The following is a 15,300-nucleotide window of genomic DNA, read 5'->3' on the forward strand; positions in this document are numbered from 1 at the left end:
GAGATCACAATCTCTTTTTGCACACTAAGAAATTCATGCGTCCTTAAGCCCTACACATGGATGGAGCAATTTGTATCCTGTGTATACTCCTCGCCAGCCTTCCAGAGCACAGGCAGTGTGTGAGGGAACTGCAGCACCCTAGAGCAGGTTTTGGTGCTCATTACTTGAGCAAAGTTGGGGGCTGGGACACAGGAAGTGAAGTTAGCTGAAGTTAAAACAGGAACCCAGAACGCACGGAAGTCTAGAAGCTGTTACTAGCATCAGGTGCTGGGACAAAAAGAAGCAAGTTTGCCAGCAGGAGCTAGTGGGCCTTTTAAGGTAAGACTGGCTTTTGAGAGTGGAAAGTGATCAACAACAAAAGTAGTACTTTGGTGGGCAGAGAGAGCAGATTCGTGACCCAGCATGTGTGAGCTGATTATGCTCAGTATTTACGTCTCTGCTCCTTGGTCCTAGAATCATAGATTCATTGTCATCATTGTTGCTTTTGTGTTTGAGGCTTTAAAAAAACAAGTTTCCAAATCCGGTACAACTGTGCTAAGTGGTAGCCCTGTATTTGTGCTGTAGTGGATGCTTCTGGGGGAAGAATGGAATAAACTGATGAGACTGATGTTCTGCTCTTGGTAGTACGTCTCTTAGAGGTTGCCTGGAGTCCTGTGGTGTGATTACAGACTGTGGTTTGTTATGGTTCCCAAGATGCCTGGTGGGTGGCTTTGGAGAGTAAGTGGTCAAGAACCTTTTACAGTAGGATTTAAAACCCTAAACCACTTGCATTAGAGTTGGCTGATCATATTAGCTGCCCTGAGTTGAACAGCCCTGTGTTAATTTGTTATTGCTGCTGTTCTAACACAAACAAAAATGAGCCACAAACTTTAAAAGTCTTTGGAGTGAGAGATGCTAATAAATTAGGCAGAGGAAAAGGAGATGAAATATATTGTTAGATTGTGCTATGTTGGCCACATCAACCTTTCTTTTTCACCTGTTTGCTAGTAGCTATGTTCTGTCATAGGATTGTTGTCAGAGCACAGAAGCACAGAGTATGTCTCCAGGCCTCCTGTTTTCTGTTTTCTGGAGTATAACACTTTTTTTTTTTTTTTTTTTTTTTTTTTTAACTCCAGGTGCAACCTGGGGAAGGCCTAAAGTCAGATCTTCACAGTACCTACCTAGGTCCTAAATACTCTGCCTTAGCTTAGCCTGACTGGCTTTTTTTAACCAAATGAAAGATTCGTCCCTGCTCTGCTCTTTCATTTCCTGTTGTCTGCTCCCTGATCTCTCAGTGCTGTCTGGACAATTTAACTCAGGGCAATGAGTTGGGCTGGAAGGTTATTCATTCAGCTGTTGTGACTATACATTCCCAGTTCATGATAAACATTTTGCTTGCACAGAAAGCAACAGTCTTGGGCACATGGGGTCAGCTTGTGTACTAGTTTATTTTCTGTCCTGTTGTGGGATTGAGGAGTTGGTACTGTTGAGAAGCACATAATAAAAATATGCTGTGATATGAGGATCAGAAAAGAACAGTTCTCTTCCCTCCTGTTGGTTTGTTCACTATTTTATGGGATGTTTGCAGTGGTGTGAAACAGGGCTCACAGGCACAATGCTGCACATCCTGTTCAGTCTTTCTCTCTACCCTAATGAAAAGCTTCTTTGGGCTACCGTAAGAACAATTCAGGGCTCCTCAACACCACAGGCAGAAATACAGGACGTGGGAAGTGAGAGCTCTGATGAAAATGAGCTGTTGTATATGGACCAGCAAGCCATGTAATCTTTCTTCTGCTTCTCATTTTGCAGACACTGTGTTTTTTGGGAGGGGCTTTTTCATCGTCTTTTGTCAGTCACCTTGAAAATGAAATTCAGGAGCTTTAGATTTCACATTAGTTTTTTTAACTTCCTCTTCCCGGGTATATCACTTCCTCCAGGCCTCTTCAGACAGCTTGTAAGAGCTGTACTGCTGCAGTTTCAGCCTTTCCCACCATGCACGCTTAATACTTTTAGCCCTCATTTCCTGCTTTTACTCTATAGCTGACATAAACACCACACTCTACCAGCATTGTAAGACCAACATGCAACTTTTCTCTGAACTGTCTTTAGCACACTAAGCAGTGATTAAAAGTTTGAAAAACGGGAGACTTCAGGAGTTCAATCTCAATTAAATGTTTTGTATCGTGGTAGCAGAGGAAGCCATAGCCTCTAGTGGGATGCTGTGACTGTGGTTAGCAAAAGGGAAGTTAATGCATGGAAGAACCTCACAGAGCACAGAAAATCAATATATGATGGGAAAAAAAGAAAAAAGAAAAAAAAAAAAGAATCTGATAGTTGGATGCTAGTGCTAACGTGCATTCGTGCATTAAAATAAAGTATACAGTTTAACTGTGAAGATGGTGGGCTAGAAGGCTGTGGTTTACTCTTAGATTCACTGTGTGTTTTGCTGAAAGAGGTGCTGGAGCTCAAGAGAAACTATTTTGGGGTGCCCTGTGCTGTATGAGGCAATATACAAGCTCAATGAGGCAGGTAGCCTCCAAACGTCCATGTGATATGACAGGTCCATGGCAGCGAGCCAGCAGGGCCTGCATGCCAGGCCCCAGGTGACAAAATGTATTCCCTGTGCAGATGTGGAAAGCAGTCGTGGGACACGATGTGTCGGTGAAGGTTGAGGCTCAGGGAGACGACTGGGACACTGACCCCGATTTTGTGGTGAGTGTCTGGTATAGAAAGTCACGTCACTGAGTCCCGCTGTGTCTGGTCACATGCTTGTCAGCTGTGCTTGAGGGCTTGGTGCGGGATTCCAACATTGTCCTTCTCTGTCTTTTCTCCTAATAGAAAAATCCCAGTATTTATTGTCACCCAGTACAAGTGCAGCTCCATGCCTCTAAATAGCTCTGTTCTCTCCTTGTATTTTTTGTAATTCTCTAGGTGAGATGGTGAGAGCGTAGAAGTGCTCAGCCTGTGAGAACCCTATGGATTCAGAAAATGTTATGACACTTGCTTTCTTTTTAATTCTCTATTTCTTTCCCAATAAGTTACTCACACTTTGGCCTTTTGGCCAATTCCTTATTTGCTACTCTGCTACATAACTGCATGCAATTCCCTACTTCATACTCATTCCTGAATGAATATTTTGGAACCATCGTTGTTCAGATACAGGATTATTTTTTTCCATATGCTTTTAGTACTTATTAACACTAGCTTTCATTTACAATTTTATCACCTGTTGATATGGCATCACAAGATTTTTCTGCACTGCGTTGTCTCCTGTATTTGGTCAATGTAAACTATCTTTTCATGGCTCAAGACAAAAACATCTCATTCTTCATAATCTTTTTCTAAACCTTTTGGGAACATGAAAAGTTCTGCTCCTTGTGGTACTGAGTGCCAGCCGTACCTTACCATCACAGGTCTCTCTGAGCTATGTGAAATTTTCCTTTCCAAGACAGTTTTTTGCTGGACAGTCTCCAGTGACACAACTAGTGCCCTCTGTGTTGAAGATTCAGTCTTGCCTAGTAATTTCCAATAAGAAATTCTAGCTTGGAATGAAAGAGAAAGTCCCCTTCTCACATGCCTCAAATTACTAATGTTAAAAAATAAAATCTGTGACATCAAAATTATTTTGTTTTACTTAATTCATCCATTTGTGAATATATTTAAAATAAGCCCAAACAGAATGAGACCATGTATTCTATTTTGTATATACTTCTTTTAGCTTTACATTAGGAAAGAGTTTATTCATGCTTCAATTGGTCAAATACAGTTTCAGACCTACAAAAAGTCAGAACAAGTGCTGTCATACAAGAATTGAGGCAGAACAGCCGACCTTGAGTAAAATGTCAATTTTGGCGTTTTTCTAATATTTTCTTAATCATTTGATTTCGACAGCACTTTTATTTGCTAGGTCTTCCCTCAGAGGAGGGAAGGAATCTCCCGGCGTCCCCAGGCGCCGGCCCGGCAGGGCGGCAGACGACCTTCGCCCGCCCGCGCTATGCCTCGCCCGCTGCCCCGTTCTGTCCGTGCCCGGGAGCCTTCCGGGCCCCCTTTGCTCGCTCCAGCCCGGGTCGTCCGGTCTCGGGCGAAGCCAGGCCCGGCCCGGCGAGGCTGCAGCGAGCGCGGCCCTCCGGGAGGACAGCAGGCGTCGCGCGGGGAACCGGGGGTTGCAGCTGACGGCTGCGGTTCGCTTTGCAGAACGACATCTCTGAGAAGGAGCAGCGCTGGGGGGCCAAGACCATCGCGGGCTCTGGACGCGCCGAGCACATCGAGTAAGCGCGGCCGGGCGGGTCGGGAAGCCTGCGGCAGGCTATCAGCGCGGCCACGGGCGGTGAGGGGAAGCGGCCGCCGCGGCCTCGCGCGCGGGCCGAAAGCAGCCAAATAAGGGCTTGTACACAGCGGGGCCGCGGCGGGGGCGGAGCGGAACCCAGGGCCTCCCCGCTGCCCGCCCCGGGCTGTCTGCCAGGCCGATGGGTACAAGGGGGCCGAGAGAGGTTTCGGAGCGGCGTGAGCGGCCTGCCGGCTGCCGTGGAGCTACGCTGCCACTCGCACGGGGCCGCCCTGCACTGCCGCCTGCCCGTCCAGGCTCGGCCGGCTGCACCCAGGCTCTTGTTTTGAGGTGCTTGTGTTGCACCTGAAGCAAAATTCACAGCCTGCAGCTGATGCCATCGGGGGTTAACTGTGAAATACCTTCAGACCGAGGCTGTTCTGCTGTGGTAAAATCACAGAATCACAGAATTTCTAGGTTGGAATAGACCTCAAGATCATCGAGTCCAACCTCTGACCTAACACTAACAGTCCCCACTAAACCATATCCCTAAGCTCGACATCTAAACGTCTTTTAAAGACCTCCAGGGATGGTGACTCCACCACTTCCCTGGGCAGCCTGTTCCAATGTCTAACAACCCTTTTGGTAAAGAAGTTCTTCCTAAGATCCTAAAGACATCCTGCTCCTTCTGTCTCCAAAGCCACCCCTATCTAGCAGCTCCCTTGGGACGTTTGGTACTGCCTTGTGCATTGTGAAGTACTGCAGCACACAGAAGGAAAGCTTGGGTTCATGTGAAAGTCCTGAATGGGACTGCAGGTTAGGGACTGGGTGCATCTACTGATCCTGCTTCTCTGGGTCCTTTGCCAAGCCCCACGGTAACATCACCTCCCAGCTACTGGGCAGTGGCTGCAGGTGTGACTGCCACACAGAGGGGCCCACTGAGGGCACATGGTGGCTGCTGACAGTGTGCTTATGTGCATGGGGCTCTGTGTGGCATAGTGGCACACGGCTGCTCCAGCTGAATGCACAGGTCTGCAGAATCCCACAGTGACTTGCCTTGACACTGTCTTGCCAGCATCCACCAGCTGAGGAGCAAGGTGTCAGAGGAACATGAAGTCATCAAGAAGAAGGAGCTGGAGACTGGCCCTAAGGCCTCCTATGGCTATGGGGGAAAATTTGGAACGGAGCAGGACCGAATGGATAAGGTAACAGTTGTAGAGGACTTCCCTGGGCTTATTGGAAGAGGCTTTTTTGCATCAAGGAGACAGCATCCCTGTCTTCTGGCCTGACCCTGAAGGGAAGGAATGGAAAGCTGGCATGATTCACACATGTCCATCTAGCCCATAGTCTGTTTCCACGATGTGTTTGAACCTATTTGTATAATTTGTCTCTACAGCTTCCTTGCAACATTCCCCTTAGTTAACTACTCTGTGAAGAAGGACTTTATACTGCTTGTTTCAAAACTGCTGCATAACAATTAGGTGCTTTCCTACTTGTGCTTGGAGAAATAACGAATAATAATCCCCCACTCACATTCTCTGTTACAGACCTCTCTCATACCTCCCCCAGATGAAGCCCTGGTCCATAGTCTTTGTTATCTTTGTTCTCATATAAAATGTTTTATGTTTTCTGCTAATCATCATCATAATTCTCTCCGTAGCTTTCAGCTTTTAATACCTTTTTGTCTGAAGTGAGATGATAAGACTGCAATATTATTCAGTTTGTGTGGTCCATGTAGATTTGCATGGTACTAGGATGACAGGGTGAGAAGCGGAGTTTCCAGGAGGCCAAAAGGGAGCAGTCGTACCCGGACCTTCCTGCCTTGTAGTCAATTTGGACCTGTCTCCTTATGGCCGCAAGCGTTTTGTCAACAGGACATAACAACTCGGTGCCCATGTCTCTGTTAGTCCACTGGACTGAGTGTCAAGGAGCTCATGCCATGCTTTCTCTCTCCTTAGTGTGCCATGGGCCATGAGTATGTCGCTGATGTCGGGAAGCATTCCTCACAGACAGATGCAGCACAGGGCTTTGGTGGGAAGTTTGGAATACAGCGGGACCGGATTGATAAGGTGAGCTGAATGGAGCAACTGAAGTATGTTTTTGCAGCCTATGCTGAGTGCTGCTGCTAAAATATGGATTACTACATTTAGAATTGTTGCTGCAGTTTTCAATGTGCTGATGGGAGTAGGTCTAGGTATGCTGTGCACCATGGTCTCCACTGTAACATAGCTCACCTCTTGTGTGCAGGACAAGAGCTGATAATTTGCAGCGTACTTATGCAGATTGGCTCTCTGGTGTGTATTAATATGCCTGCAGTGTCCTATCCAGGCAGCACTATGTTTGTGTCATGGACATCGCTGCTCTTGGGAGCTGGGGGTGTTTCTCATCTCCAAACCCACAAGCTTTGCCATGGGCAGTGATTGGCCACAGCAGGACTGGCCAGTGACAGCAGGATGCAGTCCTGCAGACACTGCCCAGAGGCTTTGCCAGTTAACAGGCTGTGGGGTCAGGATTATGGCCCTTTTACCTGAGTTGCATTCCTGGGCATTCTGCCACAGGGACAATGGGAATGCAAGTCTGAGGAGGTCTTTGCCAGACGAGGAGTGGCCATGTATCTGCATGTAGAGCACAGGACTGGGAGCAGGGTCCCAGGCAGGCCCCAGGGCAGTGGATGAGGGTGGATGAAATCTGGCTTGGCCCCCAGGATGACTGACATTCCTCCCTCTTCTTGTTCCAGTCAGCACTGGGTTTTGAATACAAGGGTGAGGTGGAGAAACACTCGTCCCAGAAAGGCAAGTCCATGGGCATGTTTGGTCCCTTAATGCTTCACCCATTTTCTCTTCTCCCGATATCCTGTGCTGTCTGCTATGGAACAACCTCCTTTATTATCCTCCTGTCTGCAGATTCCTATTCTCAGTCATTCAGCACTGTGGCTCCATTGCCTGCTGTCCTGTAACCACCTTTCTGCTGTACATCCCTCTTGCCTCTCTGTTATGCTTTGCTGTGTCCTGACTGAGCAGAGAGGACACCCCCCCACACACCTGGTGACAAATGGCTGATTATCCCATTCCTTTAAAAGTCCTCCTGAGAAACTGCTACAGCGAGTACCCAATCACTGTAGGATATAAGAAATGATTTCTGAAAAAAATGGCATATAAGAAAAGGCACAACAATAGATAAGGAAACAAAAGCTTTTACAGCACTCAAACTCTTGCAGAGTTCTGGAGATCATTCAATCAAACTTTGACATATACATAAAAGCAGCTATATTCTGAAAGAACGTTGCAAGAACTGAAATGAAAGGTTAAATATTCTGCAGACAAGAGAAGAAGAGAGGACGAGGCCTGTTACTGTTTCACATAAATGTGGAGAATGCTGCATTACCAAGAAAAGAAGACTTGTAATTATTTTTCAGAGGAAATTATAAAAGAAGGAAAAAGATTTGAGGCATTCTTAGCTGATATTAAAGTAATAACTCAAGCAAAATTGTGTTACATTAACACATTCTTGTATAAGAGGCCTCATAGTAAATTGTAGGCATAAAACGTCAGGCAGTATAAAACCACAGAAATCACTCAGGACAAAATGAAAATGTTTGGAGCAAGGCAAGGAGAAGTTACACTGAACAGCTGCGTATTTGCTTTATTTTTCATAAAAATGTTTCAATGTTGAAAACTCTAGCATCAAGGTAACAGTCATAAAATCTATATTTGCTGAAGACAACTTCCTAAAAGGTGTGTTTTGTGATGGTCTAATCAGTAAATAATAGTTGAAGTGAGAAAAATTTAAGAAATTTCTCAGAATTACAGATTTTAATAATTACTTTCTGGTCTTATTCAACCTTAAGTGACTGAGCTTCTATGAAATTGAGTGAATATTATTCTGAGAGCCATTCATGAATCCAAAATGTTTTCATGCATGTTTCTCTAGGGCAAAATCTTCATGGATTGATAAGGCTGAATTTGCTAGGCTTCTCTAGAAGAGACAGAGACAGACTGAGAGGATCTGTAGCATGTCTCCAGAAATGTGGCTTTCAGCCTTTGCTGCAGCATCCAGACTCAGCGGTTTCCTTGTAGATGTTGGGACTCCACTATGGCAAATATAAGCCATACAAAAAAAGTTTGCCATTTCTTCAGTGATTTCAAAGGCTTACTCAAAGACCTGTTCAGGCAGACCACAAGTTGAGATGCTTGCTGTGCAGATGCGTGAGTGGATACCCAGGCACTCAGGGCCCCTAAGTCATGTCGTGGCTTTGCATCTTCTGATGGCTGGAGCTCCTACTGCTTCCCCATCTGCATTTGGCATGTTACCTTCCTTCTTTGCCCTCTGTGCATGACATGTCTCCTGCTGCCCATTGCTCTTGGGCTCTTGCTGGTATGACCCAGTCTTCTCTCATACATCCATTCCTATGGACCCTCATCCTCAATGGCCCTCGGTACTCCCTGTCCTCCACTCTATTCTCTCCGAGTGCCTGCTGTTTCTAGTGTTGTCCATCATCTTTGCTACTTGTCCTTCTCCCTGATGCTCCTCCCCATCTTCAGTCTTTCCTTCACCAGCCCCATACCTGAGGTAGAATCTCAGTCATTTCTGCCCCCCCCAGATTACTCCAAGGGTTTTGGTGGCCGTTATGGTGTGGAGAAGGACAAGGTGGACAAAGCAGCAGTGGGGTTCGACTACAAGAGCCAGGTGGAGAAGCATGACTCTCAGAAAGGTGAGCTTGGGAAGCCAGTTGCAGCGGCTGTATCAGGACTGGGGCTTGGGACTATCCCTGTTGGGGCCATGTAGTTCTGTACTTGGTGCTTGCAACCTGCTGTATGTGTGGTGGAATGCTAAGGGAATTGTTGCATGCCCGATGCTGATTATGCTGAGATGCTGATTGCAGGTGTTGTGTCTCCAGGAGGAGGGAGGGTTATTGATGTATCCACCAGTGGAGAGCTCTGGCCTTGCTCCCTGTCTGTCATCATCTCTCTCCAAGTCCTTGCTTCTGTGAGAACAGCCTGTGCTCACAGTTCTACCACTTCTCTCTTTCCCTCCATTCTCCGTTCACCTCCATTCCATGGTCTGGATCCCCATGACTGAAGACTATTCTGCGGGCTTTGGTGGGAAGTTTGGGGTCCAGAGGGATCGACAGGACAAGAGTGCTCTTGGCTGGGACCATCAGGAGGAAGTACAACCCCATGCATCCCAAACAGGTATAGCAATGCTGCCAGATTGTGGCAGCATAATTTCCTTGAAGCACATGTAGGTGTAGAGCTACCTGTTTGTACTTGACAGAGATCCAGCTGATATAAACTGAATGTGTATAGCATATTGTGGAATTGCAGGCAGGTGGAGCAGCTGAGACACTGTGAACTCCCAAAGCACAAGGATAAACTCTGCCAGAATAGGGTTTAGAGTGCAGCTTGTTTGGATCAGTGACAGATGTGAATACAAGTGCCTGAATCAGGCTTCTCCAACTGTGCTATGCTTTCTCTTGTCAGGTACAGTCCTGATTGTATAAGCTCATGAAAAAAAAATGAGCACATGGGAAGGAAATGGCTTGAATGCTTCTAGCACTGTATATCTAACTTCAGTGAACAAGGCTACACTGCACTCAAATGGCATGACTGGCCCAGTCACTTGGAAGTGACCCAGTGACTTGGAAGGAGATTTGCCATCATACAGTAGTGAACAGCAGTGCACTTCACTGAAAGGAATGAAAAAATTAGTCTTAAAATCTTCCATGTAGAGCATTTTGCCTCATTTACATAGGTCCTTGTGTGATGAGATGCAGGTAGCTAGCTACCAGACATTGTGCCATTCAATTTAAGACAAAACTAACTTGTTTCGCTAGTCACAGCATGCTGAAGTCAGAGGAGCCTATAAAATATAAAATATAAATTAGCCTCATTTTTTTCCATACAGACTATGCCAAAGGATTTGGAGGCCGCTACGGGGTCCAGAAGGACAGGGTAGATAAGGTAAGTCTTTGCATGCAGGAGTTTACTATTGCCTCCTGCTAGTCAGTGCTCTTTGCACTGCTGCAGGAGTTTAGAATTCCCAGATGGAGATGAGGTCCCACTGGTCACTGCACAACCATTGCAGGCATGAGGGAACTGTAAATGCCAGAGGGCACAGAGGGATGCAGCCTGGGAAGACAGGGAGGAAGGGAAAAATATTTTCCATTCTCAGTTGCTTTTGAATCATTCCACTCTCAGACTGACCAGTCACACACCTGCTTTCTCTTGTGGCAGTATTTAGTGATGTGACTATGAGTAGAGCCAGTGAAGAACTCTCTAAGAGAATTAAACTGTACTATACATCTAATTAACAGTTTAGCCATCTCTTCACACCTCATAAAGCCATCAGGATCTCAGATAGTCACACACACATTTTTTCCTTAAAGTTTTCCAGCCCCAGCTGTTGTGTAAATATACTGCAGGCAATGACCTGATGAAGGGCAGTGCCATTTTCATGGTTGTGCAGCTGCGGTTGTGCATTCAACAGGGAAGTGCTTCCATGCCACATACCTCTGGGGGTGCAGGGGACTGGTTCACCACTTACCGGACCTCAGGAAGAGGTGGACTGTCAGGCATCACCCCAGTTGTTTGCAGCATTATATGTGAGTGTTCGTGCCTTGAGTGCCCAGCCTTCCTGTCCCATACAGGAGTCCTCTTACCACTGTTAAACCTCCTTGGCTTGGCTCCACATAGCCTTTAGAAGTTTTTGGAGCATTGCCTCTCTATAGGAACAGCCCTTGCCTTTGGCTGGAGATCAGCAGATACTTCTGGCAGTGCAGGGAGGCACTGGAGAGCAGGACTGCAGTCAGCAGCCTCCCTTCCCACAGAGCTGTGGCAGTTTTACTGATGAAGGCAGACATAGCTGGGAACAAAGCTGTGACTTGTTTGTGGTCACCAACAGCCAAACCCATCTAGTGGAATCTCAGTACTGGCCTTGTCTAACAAGCTGGACACTTCCTTTTGCAGAGTGCTGCTGGCTTTAACGAGATGGCAAGTCCAACTTCCTCATATGAGAAAACAAGACCAGTGGAGGCAGGTGAGATAATTGTGTACCAGTCCTGGGCTTGGTGGGAAGCTGTGAATCTCATGGTCCCTTTGTGGCAGCACACTGGCAGGCAGGGGCTGTGGTGGGCTGTGGATTTAGCCTGTGTTGAAAAACTGAAGAAGGTGACTGTATTGCAAGTTTCTCTGGCAGAGGCAGAGGTCCAGGTGTCCCCTGGGTGCTTGGGGTGGTGGAAAGGAATCACAGAATCACAGAATTTCTAGGTTGGAAGAGACCTCAAAATCATCGAGTCCAACCTCTGACCTAACACTAACAGTCCCCACTAAACCATATCCCTAAGCTCTACATCTAAACGTCTTTTAAAGACTTCCAGGGATGGTGACTCCACCACTTCCTTGGGCAGCCTGTTCCAATGTCTAACAAGCCATTGGGAAGGCTTGAGCAGCTGTCATCTCCACAGCAGCTTCCAGCAGCACAAGCAGCCTGCGGTCAAGATTTGAAAACCTGGCTAAATTGGCAGACGAGGAGAGCAAAAGGCAGGCAGAAGAAGACCGGGTGAGACGTCAAGCACGGGAGTGCCAGGCAGCTCGTCAGAAGGTGAGAAATGACCATCTTCCCATGTCCCCCAGTGCTTGTGAAACAGGCTTTTCCTAAGGGCCACATAGGTCCATCTGCTTCTACCAAATCTTGTTACAGTGACCTCTTGCCTAAACAGCTTCCCTGTACCTGCCAGAGACTGCCATTGAATGCCATGCTATTCAGTTTTTCCTGGTTCAGCACACAGATCAGGATGTGTGAGCACCCAACCATGTCACCCTGCAGTTTGGTCTAGTCTCCTTGCCTCTAGTGACAGGCAAGCACAATGCAATATGCACCTTCTTGGTACTGCCATCCCAGCAGTATGTATTCAAGGTTTTCCAAACTGGAGATTGTACCCAAACCTTCATATTTAAAAGACTTCCTTCTGCATTGCGCTGTTGCTATGTTTGTTGTGCAGATAAGGTTTCTTCAATAAAACACTCTCTAACATATTTCCTCCTTGAGTCTGCTTCCTGCAGACCCAGTAGTAGTTACAGGCCTGCTGGTGTCCAGTCTGTACAGCAGGTTTATGGCAGCTGGAACAGATTTCAGTGTGAGAAAAATTGTCTTGAGAGTTGCTTGGTTGGGAATGGACCTGTTTGAAAGAGACTGAGGAGCTGTGATGACTTTTCTCCAGCAGGAAATCCCACAGAGAGAGAAGGACCACAGAGAGACAGTTCCTGCCACTGTGACAGCAAGAGTCCCTGAGAGAGCTGTCCAAGACAGGCCTGTGTCACAAGGAGAGCAGGTGCTGAGGCAGGCTGGGGGGAGCCAGAAAGGGGAGCAGAGGGGATCGAGCCTATGAGGGGACTGTGATTCACAGGTAGACATGCACAAAGAAGAAGGGTGCAGCCACATCATGGAAGAGGCTTTGCAAAGAGTAAGGGGGAAATATTGGGATAGTGATGGGATATGGCTGCACAGCACCTTTTACCATGCAAAACAGGCTCTTGGAGTGGGGTCACTGCAGCAGCAGTAGAGTGAACTGTAGCTATGCATGTGAGATAGGCTCAAAAACGAGTCATCAAAGTGTGTTCAGCACTCCCAGGTTCTAGTTCAGCCCAGACCTAGTGGCTGAGTTCCTTTTGTGGATGATGTTCTATTTGTGTCATGGTAGTACTAAACACATGCAGCGGAGTGGGCTCGCTTGTATTGGGTGCTGTGCAGTCATAGTAGAGCTGCCTGTAGTGAATGCTTTCCAGTTGACTTTCTTGTCACTTTCTTACCTCCTGGCAGGAGGCAAAAGGGGAGGATGAGGAAACACCCCCCACTTTGCCACCAAGGCCAGCAGATCTGGCTGAAGAGCTGTGCAAGTTTCCCAGCCAGGATCAACCCATCTACAGTGAGAGTTTGGATGTCAGTGGAGACTATGAGGAGCTGCTAGAGCACTCTGACTACTGTGATGGCATCAGTGCAAGTGCTGACTATGAGGAACTGCCAGCACCCTTGGGAAAGCCAGATACCATCATCAACCATGGAGAAGACGGAGGTGAGGACTATGAGGAGATCCTTCCTGAGGCGTCCAGCCAGCCCTGTGTGGGTGAGTACAGAGAGAGTGTATCTGTCTGTTTGCATCAGAGGGTGTATGGGACAGACTCCAGAGGGCTTTTGTGTCCTGAAATCTTCTGTGGTCAAGTTAACAATCCATGCTGATAGAGACTTTATGTCTCCTAGCCCCTTGCCCTGCTCTTAGATGCAAAATCAGCTGCATGGGATGCTGCATCAGGCAGCAGGTATCTTTGCTGAAGAAGGATTCAGGCAAGAGGGCAGGATGGCTGCCATGGGCTCTGAAGAAGCTGCACCTGGACTGACGCTCTTTAACTTGATGCAGTGTGTCTTGGCAATTGATTGCCAGTGCTGTGTTGAGGATACAGGGATCCCTGTTTATTCACAGTTTGTCACTCAAAATGCTGGTGCTCATGAGACCTGATCTGGTCTCCTGGGTGTGAAGGGGGGAGGCAGCAAGGTAGACTTTCTCCAAGCACCTGAGCAAATTGCATAGGCTACTGTTGATATTTCCATCTCAAATTCACCAGTACTGTAAATGGCAAAGGAGGCAAACTGGAGTTACATCAGTTTTTGTTTTTGTTTTGGAAGGAGGAACAGGAAGCATTATGATCCTCTCCTCTCCCATTCCAGAAGCGGAGGCAAATTGCACCATGCCTTGAGCCATAAAACACCTCTACCTGTTGATGGGGTTTGGATATGGTTCTCACCAAGGCTTACAGATGGGTGGAGGGTGGCACTGAACAGATCTTTTTGGTTGCTTTCAGCCTCTTTCTTATTTACCAATCCTGTCTTCTGCAGGGGAAATGCACAATGTTTATGAGGTGGAGAGCCCTGGGACCTGTGCTGTGGCTCTCTATGATTACCAAGGAGGTAGGTGTGCCATCCAGGATGTGGGAAAGGCAATCATCCTGACAGGAGAGGCACTGGGAATTTGGCCAAGGTGGGGTGGGGAGATGGTTGTTCACACCATCAACAGTGGTAAAAGGATTTTGAGTTGGTTGTTTCAATTTCTTCCTCATGGAAAAATAGAATGAGACCTTAGTTTGGAACATAGACACTTCATCTTTCATCTGTGAAGTCCTGCTCCTTCTCTGTTCTATCTGTGCTGTTTGTAGAAATAGATGGGATAAGATGAACTCTGGGATTTATCAACCTGCTTGTTCTGTATTCTCCTGGGCAGAGTTAAGGGAGGGTTTAAAACAGTTCACTCTGGGGTTATCTTTACACTGTGACTTTGTTTTCTGATCAATTCTTGCAGATGGAGATGATGAAATTTCTTTTGATCCTGATGACACAATCACACACATCGAGATGGTAGATGAAGGCTGGTGGCGGGGTCAGTGCCGGGGAAAAGTAGGCCTCTTCCCAGCAAATTATGTGAAGCTTCTGCAGTGAGACCAGCGTTGTCCAAGCTGCCTTATTCCAAACTTCTGCCTCTGTCTGCTTCAGCCTTCTACATATTGTTAGCTTAATTTGGCTCAGCCTGGCATGTCTACGTGCAAGAAGTACCAGTGAGCAAATTGGCAGTTTCTAACAAGATGTTTGGCCTGTGCCCAGGATGGATTCTGAATCACAATAAGGCCGAGGTTGGAAAGGACCTTTGAAGATCATCTAGTCCAACCCCCCACAGAGCAGGATCACCTGGAGTACATTGCGCAGGATGGTATCCTGACGAGTTTTGAATATCTCCAGAGAAGGAGACTGCACAGCCTCTCTGGGCAACCTGTTCCAGTGTTGTCACCCTCACAGTAAAGAAGTGCTCCCTCATATTCAGCCAGAATCTCCTGTGCTTCAGTCTGTGCCCACTGCCTCCCATCCTATTGCTGGGCACAACTGAAAAGAGAGCAGCTTCATCCTCTTGACACCCACACTCAGATATTTATATTCTGTTTCCCATCCAGTTCTATATGGGACAGTTTTCAGAACATGTGGATGTGATATGACATCTTTTCTGTCTAGACTGTCCC

The 15,300-nt window shown here is 47.0% G+C and overlaps 1 protein-coding gene across 4 annotated transcripts; it reads left to right on the forward strand.

Annotated features, from left to right (window-relative positions):
- The first annotated feature begins 201 nt into the window (after window positions 1-201).
- Window positions 202-15,052, forward strand: LOC116502077 (src substrate cortactin-like). 4 transcript variants are annotated; one of them, XM_032207801.1, is made up of 15 exons: window positions 202-318; window positions 2,608-2,691; window positions 4,174-4,247; window positions 5,319-5,448; window positions 6,202-6,312; window positions 6,981-7,035; window positions 8,844-8,954; window positions 9,325-9,435; window positions 10,148-10,203; window positions 11,209-11,278; window positions 11,706-11,842; window positions 12,462-12,572; window positions 13,061-13,364; window positions 14,132-14,203; window positions 14,592-15,052. In XM_032207801.1, the coding sequence occupies exons 2-15, from the start codon at window positions 2,608-2,610 to the stop codon at window positions 14,726-14,728; spliced, it is 1,563 nt and encodes a 520-aa protein (XP_032063692.1). In that variant the 5' UTR covers window positions 202-318; the 3' UTR covers window positions 14,729-15,052. The 4 variants fall into 4 exon arrangements, with proteins under 4 accessions (XP_032063692.1, XP_032063694.1, XP_032063693.1 ...); XM_032207803.1 differs by having other exon boundaries at window positions 12,465-12,572; XM_032207802.1 differs by having other exon boundaries at window positions 11,709-11,842.
- Window positions 15,053-15,300: the final 248 nt, after the last annotated feature.

This window comes from Aythya fuligula, chromosome 1 (assembly GCF_009819795.1).
Source record: "Aythya fuligula isolate bAytFul2 chromosome 1, bAytFul2.pri, whole genome shotgun sequence".
In the NCBI taxonomy this organism is placed as follows: Eukaryota; Metazoa; Chordata; class Aves; order Anseriformes; family Anatidae; genus Aythya; species Aythya fuligula.

Excerpts from the sequence above, each read along its gene's own strand:
- LOC116502077 (XM_032207801.1), top strand. The coding sequence starts at position 2,608 with ATGTGGAAAGCAGTCGTGGGACACGATGTGTCGGTGAAGGTTGAGGCT. Across the intron at positions 4,248-5,318 it reads GGACGCGCCGAGCACATCGA|CATCCACCAGCTGAGGAGCA; the intron begins GTAAGCGCGGCC and ends CTGTCTTGCCAG. Across the intron at positions 10,204-11,208 it reads AGAAGGACAGGGTAGATAAG|AGTGCTGCTGGCTTTAACGA; the intron begins GTAAGTCTTTGC and ends TTCCTTTTGCAG.